At 43.9% G+C, this 14,249-nt stretch overlaps 1 protein-coding gene and 1 long non-coding RNA gene across 7 annotated transcripts in view; one reads left to right on the top strand and one right to left on the bottom strand.

The window, feature by feature from the left end:
* Window positions 1-1,580: 1,580 nt before the first annotated feature.
* The window catches only part of RFX1 (regulatory factor X1), a 49,979-nt gene continuing 37,310 nt past the window's right edge, over window positions 1,581-14,249 (top strand). The window contains exons 1-2 of one of the 3 annotated variants that reach the window (XM_083482926.1): window positions 1,581-2,285; window positions 11,815-12,147. In XM_083482926.1, coding sequence (XP_083339052.1) covers window positions 11,862-12,147 — 286 coding nt within the window. In that variant the 5' untranslated portion in view covers window positions 1,581-2,285; window positions 11,815-11,861. The remainder of the gene's footprint in view (window positions 2,286-11,814; window positions 12,148-14,249) is intronic. The other 2 variants (XM_083482929.1, XM_083482928.1) reach the window with 2 other exon arrangements.
* On the bottom strand, window positions 2,294-14,186 carry LOC310697022. 4 transcript variants are annotated; one of them, XR_014520868.1, is made up of 5 exons: window positions 13,378-14,186; window positions 12,191-12,282; window positions 9,660-9,762; window positions 7,531-7,658; window positions 2,294-6,306 (listed from the first exon to the last, which is right to left on the bottom strand). It is a non-coding gene; the product is annotated as an uncharacterized lncRNA (long non-coding RNA). The 4 variants fall into 4 exon arrangements; XR_014520871.1 differs by having other exon boundaries at window positions 13,859-14,186; XR_014520869.1 differs by lacking the exon at window positions 9,660-9,762.

Here is a 14,249-nt window from a genome sequence, read left to right as displayed (position 1 = left end):
GGGTATTGTGTGGCATTTGTAGTAGTGCTAATTCTGCCTATCAGACCAGTTGAGTGGGCATATGTGGGGTAAGGCAATCTTGTACGTAAACTGGTCCCAAGTTGTTAAGGTCTTTATATGCTAACAATAACCCCTTGATGTTGACCTGGGAGCAAATCGGCAACCAGTGGAGATCTCTGCGCACAGGTGTTATATCCTGGCAAGGCCTCACTTCTGTCAGCAATCATGCTGCTGCAATCTGTAATAACTGCAGCTCCCAGATCAAGCATGGAAGAGTTTGATGCAAAATGATGGCCAAGGTATTTAACGGCATAGCTGCTAAACAACTGGGATCTACTGCAAACCACCCAGAGATCTACCAGTAGATATCGCTCTAGCTTTTGTTCACCTGTGGCCTAGGTCAGGTGAAACTGTCCTATCAAGTGCATAGGCTAAAATTTGGATTGCTTAGAACCCAGGAACTGAACTGTCAGCCATGCAACTTTATTTCCCAATCCAATTGGGAGACATAGCATTTTGCCTTATCTTTACAATTCCTCTCCAAATAGCAGGCAGAATGATCTTGTATCTTAGCCCTAAGCACCACAGCACTGAGATCAAACCCCCTGCCTATTCTTTAACAGTACAGTGGTACCTCAGGTTAAGAACTTAATTCGTTCTGGAGGTCCATTCTTAACCTGAAACTGTTCTTAACCTGAGGTACCACTTTAGGTAATGGGTCCTCCTGCTGCCGCGCAATTTCTGTTCTCATCCTGAAGCAAAGTTCTTAACCCGAGGTACTATTTCTGGGTTAGTGGAGTCTGTAACCTGAAACGTCCGTAACCCGAGGTACCACTGTAAATGGCAACATTGCCACCCCCACCTCACTCCAATGCTGGGGTGGGAAGAGGTGTTGCATTTTACTCTTAGTGCTAAGTTTGAAGATAAAAAATCCCTGTGACTGCTCCTTAGATATTTTATAAAGTACAACTGTATGGGCACACATGTGCATAAACACCGGCCAATAATTTGCTACAATTTATATCATTATGTACAGACATTGTGCTATATCACATATTGTGCTCACAATTTCATCTCTATGCATTCTCACTTTCCATTAGGGGTATGAGAGAGGGAAAACACTTCCCCCAGCTTTTGTGTCCAGATTTTCACTTTTTGAAATACGCCAACCCTATCACACTGCCTCTAACTTGCCTTTTCTCTAAACTAAAAAGTACCAAACTCTACAACTTTTCTTCATAGGGGTGGCACTTTTCTGAATCTTTTCCAATTACACAATATCCTTTTTGAGGTGAGGAGACCAGGACTGCACACAGTACTCCAAATGGCATTATGATACTGACAGTTTTATTTTTCAGCTCCTTTCCTAACAATCGCTAGCATGGAGCTTGCCTTTCTCACAGCCACCGCACCCTGGGTCCATTATCATTATCTGCCACCTCCACCTCACATCCCCATGGGCGTGTACGTGAAATTAATATTTTTTGCTCCAACAATATTTTAATCCATGTTTCCACTGAGCTGGAGCAAATGGTCCTTTCAGTTTTATAGTAAGGTACCACACACTTACAACTATCGCAGGCAGATCCATATTGCAGAGCTGCTTCTGACACAGGGCGTGGGTAACACAGTGAAGCGACGAGCACGCGCGCCACCTACTTGCCTTTAAACCGGGCTCTCCTGCCAATTGTGAACTACAATTCCCAGCATGCCACAAGATGCGCATGCGCCCCAACCTCCTGTCTAAGGAGTCAGTTTCGACGGACGCGTCAGTTTACTGACAAGGCCTCCGGCCAATAGGAAGTTGCCAACTCCCAATTCGTTACAGCCGCCCATTGGGCTCGCCCTTTCTACTAGACAGACAGGCCTCTAGTCAAATCCGTGTTGCGGAATGCCTGACTGGCCAATAAAAGGGTGAAGTATCCGGTGAGGGGCGCGGCTTTCGAACCAACGGAGAGGAGGAAGCGCCGACAAGTGACTGACAGCAGCACAGCCCAATGGGCCATCGACACCGTCCAATCGGCGCCGGGAGCCGCCTATTTCCCCCTCCCTTCCCCTCCCCTCGCCGAGGTGGGTAGCAACAGTTGCCCCGGTGAGGGAACACGGAGGGCGCCATAGCCACCGTAGTCGTGGCGACCAGGAAACCCGGCAACAACAACAACAACCGCCCACCCTCTCTTCCTCAGCGCGATTCCCGCCAAAATCGAGAAAGGGCACGACAGCCGCGACTCCGTCCCCGCCCTCCCCCTGAGGGGACGCGGCCTCGCGGGGCCGGGACGGTCCAGGTGGGTCCGAGTCCGTTTTCCCTCCTCCCCCCCCCCCACCGCTGCAAAATGGCGGGGCCTGCGCTCCCGCTTGACTCCCCGAGGCAGCCGAGGAGGATGAAGCGAGTGAGCGGCGGCTTTTCTCCGGGCTTTGGCCCCCGCGGCGGCGGCCACTCCAAGCAGGGCTTGTCGGGAAAGGGCCCAGGCCCTGACAGGAGGGGCTTCGGCGCTCCGCAGTGATTGGTGGGCGGGCGGACCAATAGGCGCTGGCTGAGGCCCTGAGATTAGCCAATCGAGTTTACGGGGAGGCGGGCGTCGACTTCTCCCTCATAGACACGGAGAGAAAAACAGTGACTCACGGACGCGTCATGGCGTCGCAGTGACGTCAAGTGGAGTAGTGTTTTTTTTCCTGTTTGGTTAAAAATGAATGTGACGTCGCACAGCAGTAATAAATGAATAATAATAAAAAAATCACTGCCTCCCTTCGTGGTTAAATATCAATGGGTAGTAGTAACGGCACAGAATTCAGAGAGTACTCTGATGTAAAGCAAAACATTGGTGCCTTTATGGTGTTTTGGGAGGAATGATGTCATAGTGACTCCATAAGTGAGATTTTTATGGGAAGAGTCCATAGGTTAGTAGATAAAGGGATTCTGAAGGTTCAGGATTCAATCTCTAATTTAAAAAGAACCTCAAGCTTCTGAAATATTGGCTGCCTGGGGCCTTAGAGAGCTGCAGTTAGGCGATGGTTAGTACTGACCTAAAGATGTACCAGTGGCCTCCCCAATTATGAGTCAGTTACTTATATTTGACACATATTAAAGGGCTGGAAGGCTATATCTCAGTACAGAGAAAGGACCTGCTTTCTATGCAGAAGTTATTACGTTCAGTCGATGGCATCTCCCATTAAGGGATCATAGATAGTCTGAGAAAGATTTTGAGAACTGAAGTGAGTGTGGGTAGGCATTAATGGTCTTATTTGTGCTAGTTCACAATAAACAGACTTGTTGCTACTTCAAACAAGCACTTTTAATAAATTTCTACCTGGCTTGGTCAGTCCTGGTTGGGAGGGCAAGAGCAAGAGCACACCATAACTTCCTGATTCAGATGCAATTGGGAACTAATTGAAGTGTTGTGTCAGAGGGGACAAGGAAGTGCATCAGCATAGGGTTTGTTCCCATCCAGGTTTATGGAATGTTTGGAACTGATATATTCTCAGCATCCAGAGGCTACTTAAAATAGTGAACCTTTTGGCTGCCTTGTGTTGTTTATATGAAAAAGCAGAGTAGAAATTTAAAAATAATTAATAAACATGTAGTTGTCCTCCTTGGGCATTTGACCTGTATCCCCTGAAGAGCAACTAATGGGCTGTTGAGGGTGGGAGGAGCTGAAGCTGCCATATCTACCTTTCCTGGTCCTTTCTTTTGGACTGGATTATAATATTGGACTTCAACATGACTTATGGTTCTTCCTGTTACAGGCCAGTTAGGCCTGTAGCCCAATTGTTTACATGCTAAAGGATACATTATATTTACTAGATGATGTGACTTGGGTATGTATGAGAATTTTTCCATCCCCCCTGTGTCCCAAAATGTATTAATTATATGCCATCAAAACACTCTTTTATCTTGAGTTCAACTAACAGCCGAAAACCAGCAGCTGAAATCACATTGTTACTTGCTCATAGCAGCTGCTGCAGGGACAGAAATTACTGCGAGTCAGTTATATGACAGCCCAGGTTGTAGCTCCATCCAAACATGGTTGCGTCACAGAAAAGATGGAATTTGTGCCGTGTGGGCAGGGCTGTCACGTGGAAGCTGCAGCCAGGACAGCCATAGCACACAGCTTTAACTTTAGCTCCTAATTGATTGATTGATTCCTTCCTTCCATTAAGTGGTGAAAGCAAAATTTTGGAGGCCTAAGACAGTGTCCTGATATATTAAAGAATCTGATAAATGTATTCTTCTGACTATATGGCATGATGTATTGTTGCCCAGATACCGGTGTGATTTAAAATACTATTCAGTTATTGTATTGCGAAGGAGGTAAGTTTTAGTATACAGCAACTGTATTCTTTAGACCAAGAGTAGACTCTGGAATACTTTCAGACAGCATCCTGCCAACAAAACTGAGACAATTCAGGAAAATATGGATAAAGACTCATTGTGCCTGGAAAAATGTGCTTATTTTGGCACTAGTTCAGGTAAGCTGGGAATGGATTTTAACTTTCTGTCTCCATTTTCCAGTGATGTATGTTTGCCTTGGCTCCTGGCCTATAATATCTGTATACGTTTCAATGCAGGAATTTAAAATTCTCTGCGTGAGAAGGCATATGATAATGGTGATAATGAAATGTTGTACAGTATCTCAAAAACAAGACAAGCTACTAAGAATGCAAGGAGAACACAGTGACAGCCTTTTTCATTCCTAACCTTTCTCTTGTCCCGAGGGAATGTTACCAGCTTTTCAACTGTATCTTTAACAACAGCCGGAGATGTAGGCATTAGGTGGTGATAATGCTTATCTCTATGCCTTGGGAAACTTAACCTGCAGATATATGTATAACAAGCCACTGTTGGCACAAGAGCAGTTCATACTTTTTGATCAGTTGGCAACCCTATCAATAGGGGTGCCCATTCTGCCTTGGAAGGTCACTAGTTCCACAGCTGAGGAGTTCTAGTTTGTGCTCTAAGAGAGCCTTCCCTAAAATCAAAATTTTTCTGTTTCACATTCAGCCCAATTTTAAGCACTTCTACTTGACGGTAAACCTACTTGCTTTTAGTGATATTTGCTTCCAAATAAGTCAGTGATGTGATGCAGAAATTTTTCTAGTGCTTTATTTTCTCTTTGATGAGTTCATTAATAACAATAAATGGATGTCAGTTGCAAATAAATATTTGGCAAGCTTTTCCGTTTCAAAGTTGTAAGCTATTTTGCTTGGATTTAGTCAACAAAAACACTCTCTGAGGCAACAGAAAATTCCTAGTGTGGTGTGTTTTGCAAATTTGGTGAGCATCCCCTCTATGCCTTCATCCAAGTTATTTATAAAGATACTGAACAACAACAGGCCCAGGACAGCATCCTGCAGCACCCCACTTGTCACTTTCCCCCTGGAATGACGAGAAACCATTGGTGAGCACTCTTTGGGTTCAGTCAGTCAACCAGCTAAAAATCCACATAGAACCTAGGGCAGGCATAGGCACTCGGCCCTCCAGATGTTTCGGGACTACAATTCGCATCATCCCTGACCACTGGTCCTGTTAGCTAGGGATCATGGGAGTTGTAGGCAAAAAACAGCAGGAGGGCCAAGTTTGCCTATGCCTGACCTAGGCCCTGGAAATAATCCTCCGTCAGCAGCAGTGCCAAATGTATTGGTTGCCTGTGGTCTTGCACAGCTCCTGTTCATTCAGTTGGAGTTTGTGTGATTTCCCACCCAGTGGATTATGCCAAAAACATTTCTGAAAAGCTCTCTGTCTAGAATACTGTCATTCCCTGCTTTGGACAGAGACCCTTTTGAGCCCTTTTGAACATGTGTGTCATATACAGCAAGACTAAACCTTTCAGTTTAATTATGTACCCTGCTGCTGCTGCTGCTGCTGCTGCTGCTTGAGAAGCAGTATTTTCAGTGAGATCTCATGAGATCTTGTGGAGCACACAAGCTCTCATGAGAATTCTGTGAAATTCTGTGAAATTGGCACCAATGCAAGTGGTGGAGGTGGTGGGGTGGGTGGTGGGGGACAGCAGCAGGGCAGGGGGGCATTTCCCATTTCACCTCCAGCAGCGAAATGGGATGCAATGCCCCTGGTTTCTTCTTAAGCCCTAAAGAAATAAGAATGTTGTCTGCATTCAGACATCTGTGTTCCTTCTCAGAGATGGCTGCAATTCAAGAGGTGAATCCAACAAGTGACATAGATATGGTTCCTCTGCTGCCAAGTCATGTTTGACAGTCAGTGCAGGATTGCTTCCCCTCTCTTTTTGTATAATGATACCATCAGCTGCAGGCCAGAGAGTACTTCCTGTTCCCCCTCCTGTTTGTGGAGTTCTGTGGATGGGAATAGTTGCTTGTTTTATGAAAAGGAGAACATGGTTAATGTGAGCAGCAAGAGTCAGCAGAGCCTCTGAAGCTAGCAACTTCCCGAGAGTTTGTGCTTCAAATATAATGGACCATGTCTGCCAGTGAGAGTCTTGAGTACACAGTTCTGATTGGGATCAGGCCCAGTTGTTCTTCGCTGTGACTCTCTGAATCTAAAAACAGCCGGGTCATTTCCAAGTTTGGCTTGTTCCAAAAGGAGTGACCAAGTGTATTGGAACCTTTGGAATGTAGCTTAAGCAGAGAACTGCGCTGTGGATGACATGATCCTGTCTCTCTTGACTCCATTGGCATGAAGGTAACGTCTAGCTACTAGCACATTTCCAAAGGGGAGAAAAGTCAAGAAGGGATACTTGTTTGGAACTAGGACTGAAAAAACTTGGTCAGATTCCCAGCAGCCTCCAACATGGTTTTAGGCATCAGCCCTCTACAGGGCTGAACAAAATATACTTAGAATTGAATGAGTATTGACATTTTATTCGCACTACCTTCAAAGCATACCGGAAGAAAGAGTATGAATTTAAGTATAGAACTATGAAAAATGTAGTGGTATTAGAGAGCTGCTGTCGCTCAGAGTAGATAGTCCTGGGCTACAGGTGACTAGTGGTCTGACTCAAAATAAGTCAGCTTCAGATGTACATAGCCAACAGGTTGCCAAACTGTGTAACTCAAAATAATATTAAGATTGTTTTGCACATTTAATTGAGGATAGAAAAATTGAGGAAGGCAGCTTTATCCCAGACCTTACAATTTTCACCAGTAGATTCTTGGAAACTTGACAGCTCAGAAGCAAGACTTGAAGCCATAAATAACCAGTAGCAGACAGAGAGGCGAAGTGATTTCTCACTTCACCTGACTTCTGGTTGCCTGTGTGGCTGCTGTGATGAGGTAAGTGTGGTGAAATCCTATGTTTCTGCTGGTGGGTTTGCACTACACTGACCTCACTGCCATCTTGCCTTTCCCTTCTCTGCCCCAGTATCCAGCATCAGTGTGAGTGACGAGGTCTGATGAGTACTGCTGCCTCACCCTTCTTTCTGCTGCTGGAAATACCAGTGCTAATAAGACAGCCACTTTGCCCATACAGTTAAGTGCACAGCAGTTTTTTCCCCCGTATTATAACTAGCTGGAAGGGAGTGAGGAAAATTGAGTTTCATTATTTTACAAAAGCTTCCTTACCTGGTTATCTAGGAATAATCATTGCAGGGGCCCACACAGGGGGCTGCTTACAAGTCTGAGTCATATTTCTCATACCGTGTTCCGACTAGAGTCCATTGAAGAACACATTTTAAACTGGGCTCCCAATCCTTGTGTAAAAATAAACAGGCAAAATTCTCATTTTGTTACATGCATGCTACACTTTCAATTCCAGAGGAGGCCAGATCACCCACTAAAAAGAAATGATCCCTTCCAGTGGCAGCTGCCCTAACCTGGATCTCATTGCAGCACCGAGTCCACTGCATCTCCAGGAGCAATGCTGAATCAGTCAAGCTGGACATTTCAAGAGAACAGTGTTTTCAGTCTTGGTGTTTGAACTGCTAAGTGTCTTCTCCCTTCTGCCAAGCGCAGAAGGAGCAGCTCTGTGTCACTATGGGTGTAAGGAAAAGTCTGTACCATGGAAGACAATAAATAGGCCACAGGAAGAATGGTCTCCTGCTGGCAGTGATTACTATAAGATAGGGTTGCCATATTTCAAGCAGTGAAAATCTTTTCGTTTTGGAAATTTGAAGTTTTTGGCTATTTTTAAGGAAATTCAGCAAAATCTAGACTTCCGACATGGGTTGCCATATGTCTGGGTTTTCCAGGACATTTCAGCATTTTCCACCCAGATATTCCTTCCGACTGTTGTATTCCGGCTATGTCCAGGAAATTCTGGGTGTATGGCAATAAGAAGGAAAATGTATACTGTTGAAGAGATTCACTACAGGAGCAACTGCAGGAGCACTTGGTTTTTCCTTGGCTCTCTATGTAAAGCTATGTCACAAATAGTGAGAGTTGGCCTGCAGTCATCCAGGACTAGCAATTTCTTGAGGCATCAGCCTCAATTTCTATAGTACAGGATGCCAATTTCTGGGTTTTTTAAGTCAACCGGCCTCTGGCATTGACCTTGAGGAGTAGTGCACCATTCAGATGGAACTGTCTTCTTTCTTACATTCCACAAAGGCTGCAGTTTTTTGTTTCGACCCACCCCCCACCCCCCGGCACAGATAGATACTGGAAAGCTAGTACAGTCATACCTTGGAAGCCGAATGGAATCTGTTCTGGAAGTCTGTTCGACTTCCAAGGCGCAGCTTCCGATTGGCTGCAGAAGCTTCCTGCAGCCAATCAGAAGATGTGGAAGCCCCGCCGGATGTTCAGGTTCCAAAGAACGTTTGCAAACTGGAACACTCACTTCTGGGTTTGCGGCATTTGGGAGCCAAAACGTTCTACTGCTAAGGCGTTTGTCAACCAAGGTATGACTGTATACTTTTGCACCAACTACACTAATGGATCCATTGAAAAACAATACACTTTTTCTTGTGCTCGTCAAGATATCCTCAAGATGCAAAGTAATAACAATAATTCACACACTTCAGAGAACATTTTCTGCATAGACCGGCTCTCTAATATATTATTCTGCACATATTGTTCCTATTCACCTTAAAAAGTGTGACATGTTCCTGATACTGGCCAGGACTGGTTAGTCATCCTCTTGTCAACTGAACCTGGATGTTGAACCAGTTCTTGAATGCACTCATCTTGAGTGGATGAGAATTATTAGAATTGAAGCTGAATCTTGCTAGGACAGAGACACTGTGCGTAAGTGGTTTTCAGGTCCAAGAACTGGGAAGCCTGCCTGTTCCAGAAAGGGTTGTGCTCCCTCTGAAAGAACAGGTAATCAGTTTAGGCCTGCTTTTGAAACCATCTTTGTCCATAGAGACTCAGGTGGCCTCTGTGTTGAAGAGCACCTATCATCTGCTTCAGTTGATGTGTCAACTGCATCCTTTCCAGGACAGGGATAACTTGGCCACTGTGACACATATGTTTGCAACCTCATGTCTGGAGTATTGTAATACACTCTGTGTGGGGCTTCGCTTGCAGCTGATCCAGAATAGTGCAGCCTGGGGGTTGCTCTTTATTCAGCATGCCGGTGCTGAGGAATCTGCCCTGGCCGCCTATTAGCCATAGAGCCAGTTTATTACTTATATAGAAAGCCCTGAATAACTCTGGACCAGGTTACAAAAAAACCTGCCTTCCTGTTCATCACCCAGTAAGGGCACTATGATCAGCCAGTGCAGTTTTGCCATGGCCTGATGATTTTGACTTACGTTAACATAGGGGTAGACTTTTTCCACTAGTGGCACAAGTGTTTTGGAATGCTTCCTTGCTGAAATACCAGAGTCCCCCTCAGTGTGGGCATTCTGCCAGCTCCTGAGGGGGGGAAAACTGTTTAGGCAAGCATTTCCCTAAGCAGAAATTGTGATTTTTATTGCTTTAACTGTTCTGTTTTTCAATTGTTCATTTAATTGTATATTTTAATTAAATATAATTTTATTGCTGTTTTAATTATGGGTTGATTTTATAGTTGTAAACCACTTAGAAGATATTTTGGCATATAAGCAATACAGTGGTACAGCAGGTTAAGTACTTAATTCATTCCGGAGGTCTGTCCTTAACCTGAAACTGTTCTTAACCTGAAGCACCACTTTAGCTAATGGGGCCTCCTGCTGCCGCTGGAGCACAGTTTCTGTTCTCATCCTGAAGCAAAGTTCTTAACCCAAGGTAATATTTCTGGGTTAGCAGAGCCTGTAACCTGAAGCGCATGTAACCTGAAGCGTATGTAACCTGAGGTGCTACTGTGTATAAATTAATAAACGAGAATAACAAATAATAATGTAAACCAAAGGTGTGTCTTAAAATACCCACTTGCATTCCCCTAAAGCTTCAGATTGAAAGTGAAGATTGGCAGTGGTGGGCAGCTATTTGCCCGAGAAACTGGTTTTTATTGATTTATCGTACCATAGAATTCCTGAGTTTCCTGGAGGAGTTTGAAAACCACTGTGGTGTGATATAAAACATAAAGGGCATCTGATTTCAGCCCTAAGCATAGCAATAAGAATGGTCTGAGTGTTCTTTTTACTATAATAAGAACAGATATGACTAAAAATAAAAATAGCACAGCTTATTTGGTGTAGTTTGTTGTCAGTAAGGGGACTTAGCCCAGATGTACCTCCCTTTTTGGGTTGTTCAGTACTAATTCAGAGGAATTAAGCCTATTTCTTTTCTATGTTTAATTTTCATCATACCCAGTTAGTAGAGCATTGTAGTGCCTGGTGCACTTGAATTGCCCATTGTTCTTGATAAGATGCTTTGCTGCTCATTACCAAGTGTTGGGCTATTGCCATTTGTTTCTTGGGTCCTGTTATTAGGGTTACACTGCCTCTGAAGGAGCAGGTACACAATTTGTGGGTACTTCTCAATCCATTGCTGTGACTTGAGGCTCAGGTGGCCTCAATGGCTCAGAGTGCCTTCCATCAGCTTTGGCTGGTGCCCCAGCTACGCCCCTGTTTAGACAGGGATAGCCGAACTTCTGTTGTCTGTGCTCTGGTAACCTCTAGATTGGATTACTGCAATGTGTTATACGTTGGGCTGACTCTGAAGACCCTTTGGAAACTTCAGCTGGTGCAGAATTCAGCAGCCAGGGGCGAGACAATTTAACTATATAACACCAATCCTGGCCCGACTGCACTGGCCACCAATTAGTTTCTGGTCCTAATTAAAAGTGCTAGTTTTGACCTATAAAGCCTTAAGTAGCTCAGGGCTGCAATACATAAAGGACCACCTTTCCTCACAGGAACCAACCCAGACCCTGTAACTATCAGCCTTTTCTGCAGTGGCTCCCCATTTGTGGAATATTCTCCCAGGGAGGTTTGGCTGGTGCATTCACCTTTAGACTCCAGGCGAAAACATTCTTCTTCAACCAGGCCTTTGACTAATTAAACAATCTATGAACTTTTATACTGGAGGTGAATGGGTGGGTATTGTTTCTGTTTGTTACTATGCTATGTAATTTTGTGTTTTTATATTTTAATAATCCTGGAGATTGTACAGCTTGTGATTCAGTCCTCAGTTTCTCGTATCTGACATGGGCTAAATGTGTTTGCTACTGATATAATACTGAATTTCGGAAAGTTGTGAATGTGAAATACAACATGTACGGCCATTCAGAATACACTTGAGTAAATGCAAAGTGGTGTTCTCTGGTCTCCCAGATTTCTAGGCAGATCGTCTGCAGCATACCTGTTGCCACTCTTTTCTGTAATTGGCTGCAATTAGGTATTAAGCATGGTGTGTTATTAAGTTAGTGTTCAGTGAATAGAACTGTACGGAACTTTTTCTATCTATGGAATGCTTTATAATTGATTAATTTTTCCTTCTTTTTTGTTTTTATTTGTTTTTCCTCTTTTTTTTCTTCACCGAAAGGAAGCAAAAAAAAAGCCTTATTTATTATCATTTTCCCCACTGTTGGCATGGCAACACAGGCGTACGTTACAGAATTACAGGCAGCGCAACAACAGTCACAACAACAGCAACAGTCACAGCAACAGCCAGCAGCAACAGTGGCCACAGCAGCACCTGTGGTGGTGGCAGCAGCTCAGCAGCAATATGTGGCAGAATTGCAAAGTGCGCAGCAGCAACAGCCTGCTTCGAAACAGTATGTCTCGGAAATCCCACCTCCCCAGACACAGGCTCCACCTACTGGGCAACAAACACCAACGCCAGCCCCACAGCAGTACATAGTAGTAACTGTTTCTGGTAAGTATGTGTGCGGCAAGGGGGAAAGGGTGTGTCCTGGTACCTGAACAGGTGAAGCATTTTACAGCCTGCAAAGGAGGCAAGTAGTCTGTAGTCCAGGGTCCTCCACTGACTCTGTTATCATAAAACAGTCACCTGTGGCAGAGTAGAGAGTCCCATCAGCAGCTATCTCTTGAACCAATCAAGGCATAAGCTCGTCAGTCTTCTCTTGAAAACTGTCAATATTGGAGATCCCACCACATTCCTAGACAACGTGTTTGACTGATGAGCTACTTTTATTTTTTAATATATATAATTCCAACTCTACACTTCCATGAAAATGTCCTCAAATAGCTACCTTAAATTTGCCTTTGAATGATTTGCACCCCATTGCTTCTTATCCTAAGTGGGCACTTTGGGGGGTGGGGAAACACAGATGGTTGTCTTTTGGTAGTTTTTTGGCAAATCCAGGTCTAGTCCTGAGAGATATGTGCAAATGGCATTAACTAACTTATTTGTTTTGGAACTTATTCATTATAGGCTCGGTATAGGCCCTTCTTTCTGTGTCAGCCCCCCATTTAGAGTGCACAATTTTAACTGTATTTAAATATATCTCCCAGACCATCTTGAAAGCTTAGAGCAAGTAAGTGTGTGTGCATGCATCCATGTGTTTGTAAAATAGTTCCAACTAATTACTAGCTTAAACCTAACTCAAAAGTCAAAAAAAAAAAAAAAGTTATTTCTTTGTGCTCATAAAAAGGATTGTCAGGCTCAATGTTTGATGGGTCTTAAAAGGAAGGTTATTTTCTAGGGGTTTTTTGGCAGCCATTATGAGCAGCTCTTTCATTATGTCAACTTTTGCTTTTCACACATTGAATGAATTTTTGTCCATAATAGTTCATAGGTTCAGGACATCTTTTCTCAAGTGGTCCTTCTCAGGCTGTGGCTATGCAGTATTATTTGCACCCTTCGTAACACCTAATTTGAACTGGCTTGCCATCTGAACACTGTGCATGCCAGCTTTGCTAGGCTTATTATCTGCACCAAGCCAGGGGTTCTCAAACTGACTATTAGAGCCAGTATGGCGTAATGGTTAGAGTGTTGGACTATGACCTGGGAGACCAGGGTTTGAATCCCCCCTCAGCCATGAAGTTCATTAAGCGTCCTTGGGCCAGTCACCATCTTTTAACCTAACCTACTTCACAGGGTTGTTGTGAGGATGAACTGGGGGGGGGGAACCATGTACACTACCTCAAGCTCCTTGGAAGAAATGGTGGCATGTAATAGTGGTATGTGGGGGTCCTGTCACTCAGCACAATAGTTCTGCATCCTTATCTTCAACTATCTGCAACATAGCATGCATCAACAAATTGACAAAACACCTTAACTGGCACTTTTAAATGTATTTGTTGGTGTGAATGAGAATTTGAATAGCAAGGAGCTTCTACGGCACCTTGGTTGCAGATCGTCTCACTTTAGCAAGATTTTGGAAATACCTAATGGGCAATGATTTCAAAGTGGCATGGCAAAATCCGGCATACTGCTCTTTCAGAAAAACTTACCTCTAAGCTTCAATTTCCACGTGGGCATACAAAATTGGACAATTTTGTAGTAACATGGTATAACTTTATCACCCATGTCAACAACAAGATAATTGGATATCGGATCCCCATCGCAATATGCTAAAATTTGGAATGCTTAAAGTTGCATCAGGATTTCGGCCCCTGCTAACCTGACTTTCTGATTACCGTATATGGTTTTTCCTGTCTTTTTAGTTGTTATTTATAGGCTGCCAGCACTCTTTTCTTTTCTCAGTTGTCATGGAAAAGCACAGCTGTCAGTCCACAAAAGGTCATGATGTTGGCAATGTTTTAAAATTTAGTCCCCTTAAAATTCTGTAAATTCCATAAATAAAGCATAAAAGATGCCCTACTCCACCCACATAAGTTCTTCAGGTCAGCCTACTGCTTTTCAAGACAGACTAATAGGTATTTTAAAAAATATATCCAGTAAAGGAACCAGAACAGAGATATGCTGGCTGCACAGGTCTAATAAAAGAAAAAGCAGTCATTTCCTAATCTTGGCTCTGGTGCAGATCCATAAAGTAGGGTCAGTAGCCTCAC

Source organism: Podarcis liolepis, assembly GCF_965112155.1.
Source record: "Podarcis liolepis genome assembly, chromosome: 17".
Taxonomy (NCBI): Eukaryota; Metazoa; Chordata; class Lepidosauria; order Squamata; family Lacertidae; genus Podarcis; species Podarcis liolepis.
The sequence above is the reverse complement of the archived record's forward strand: the minus strand, read 5'-3'. Positions and strand labels throughout refer to the sequence as shown.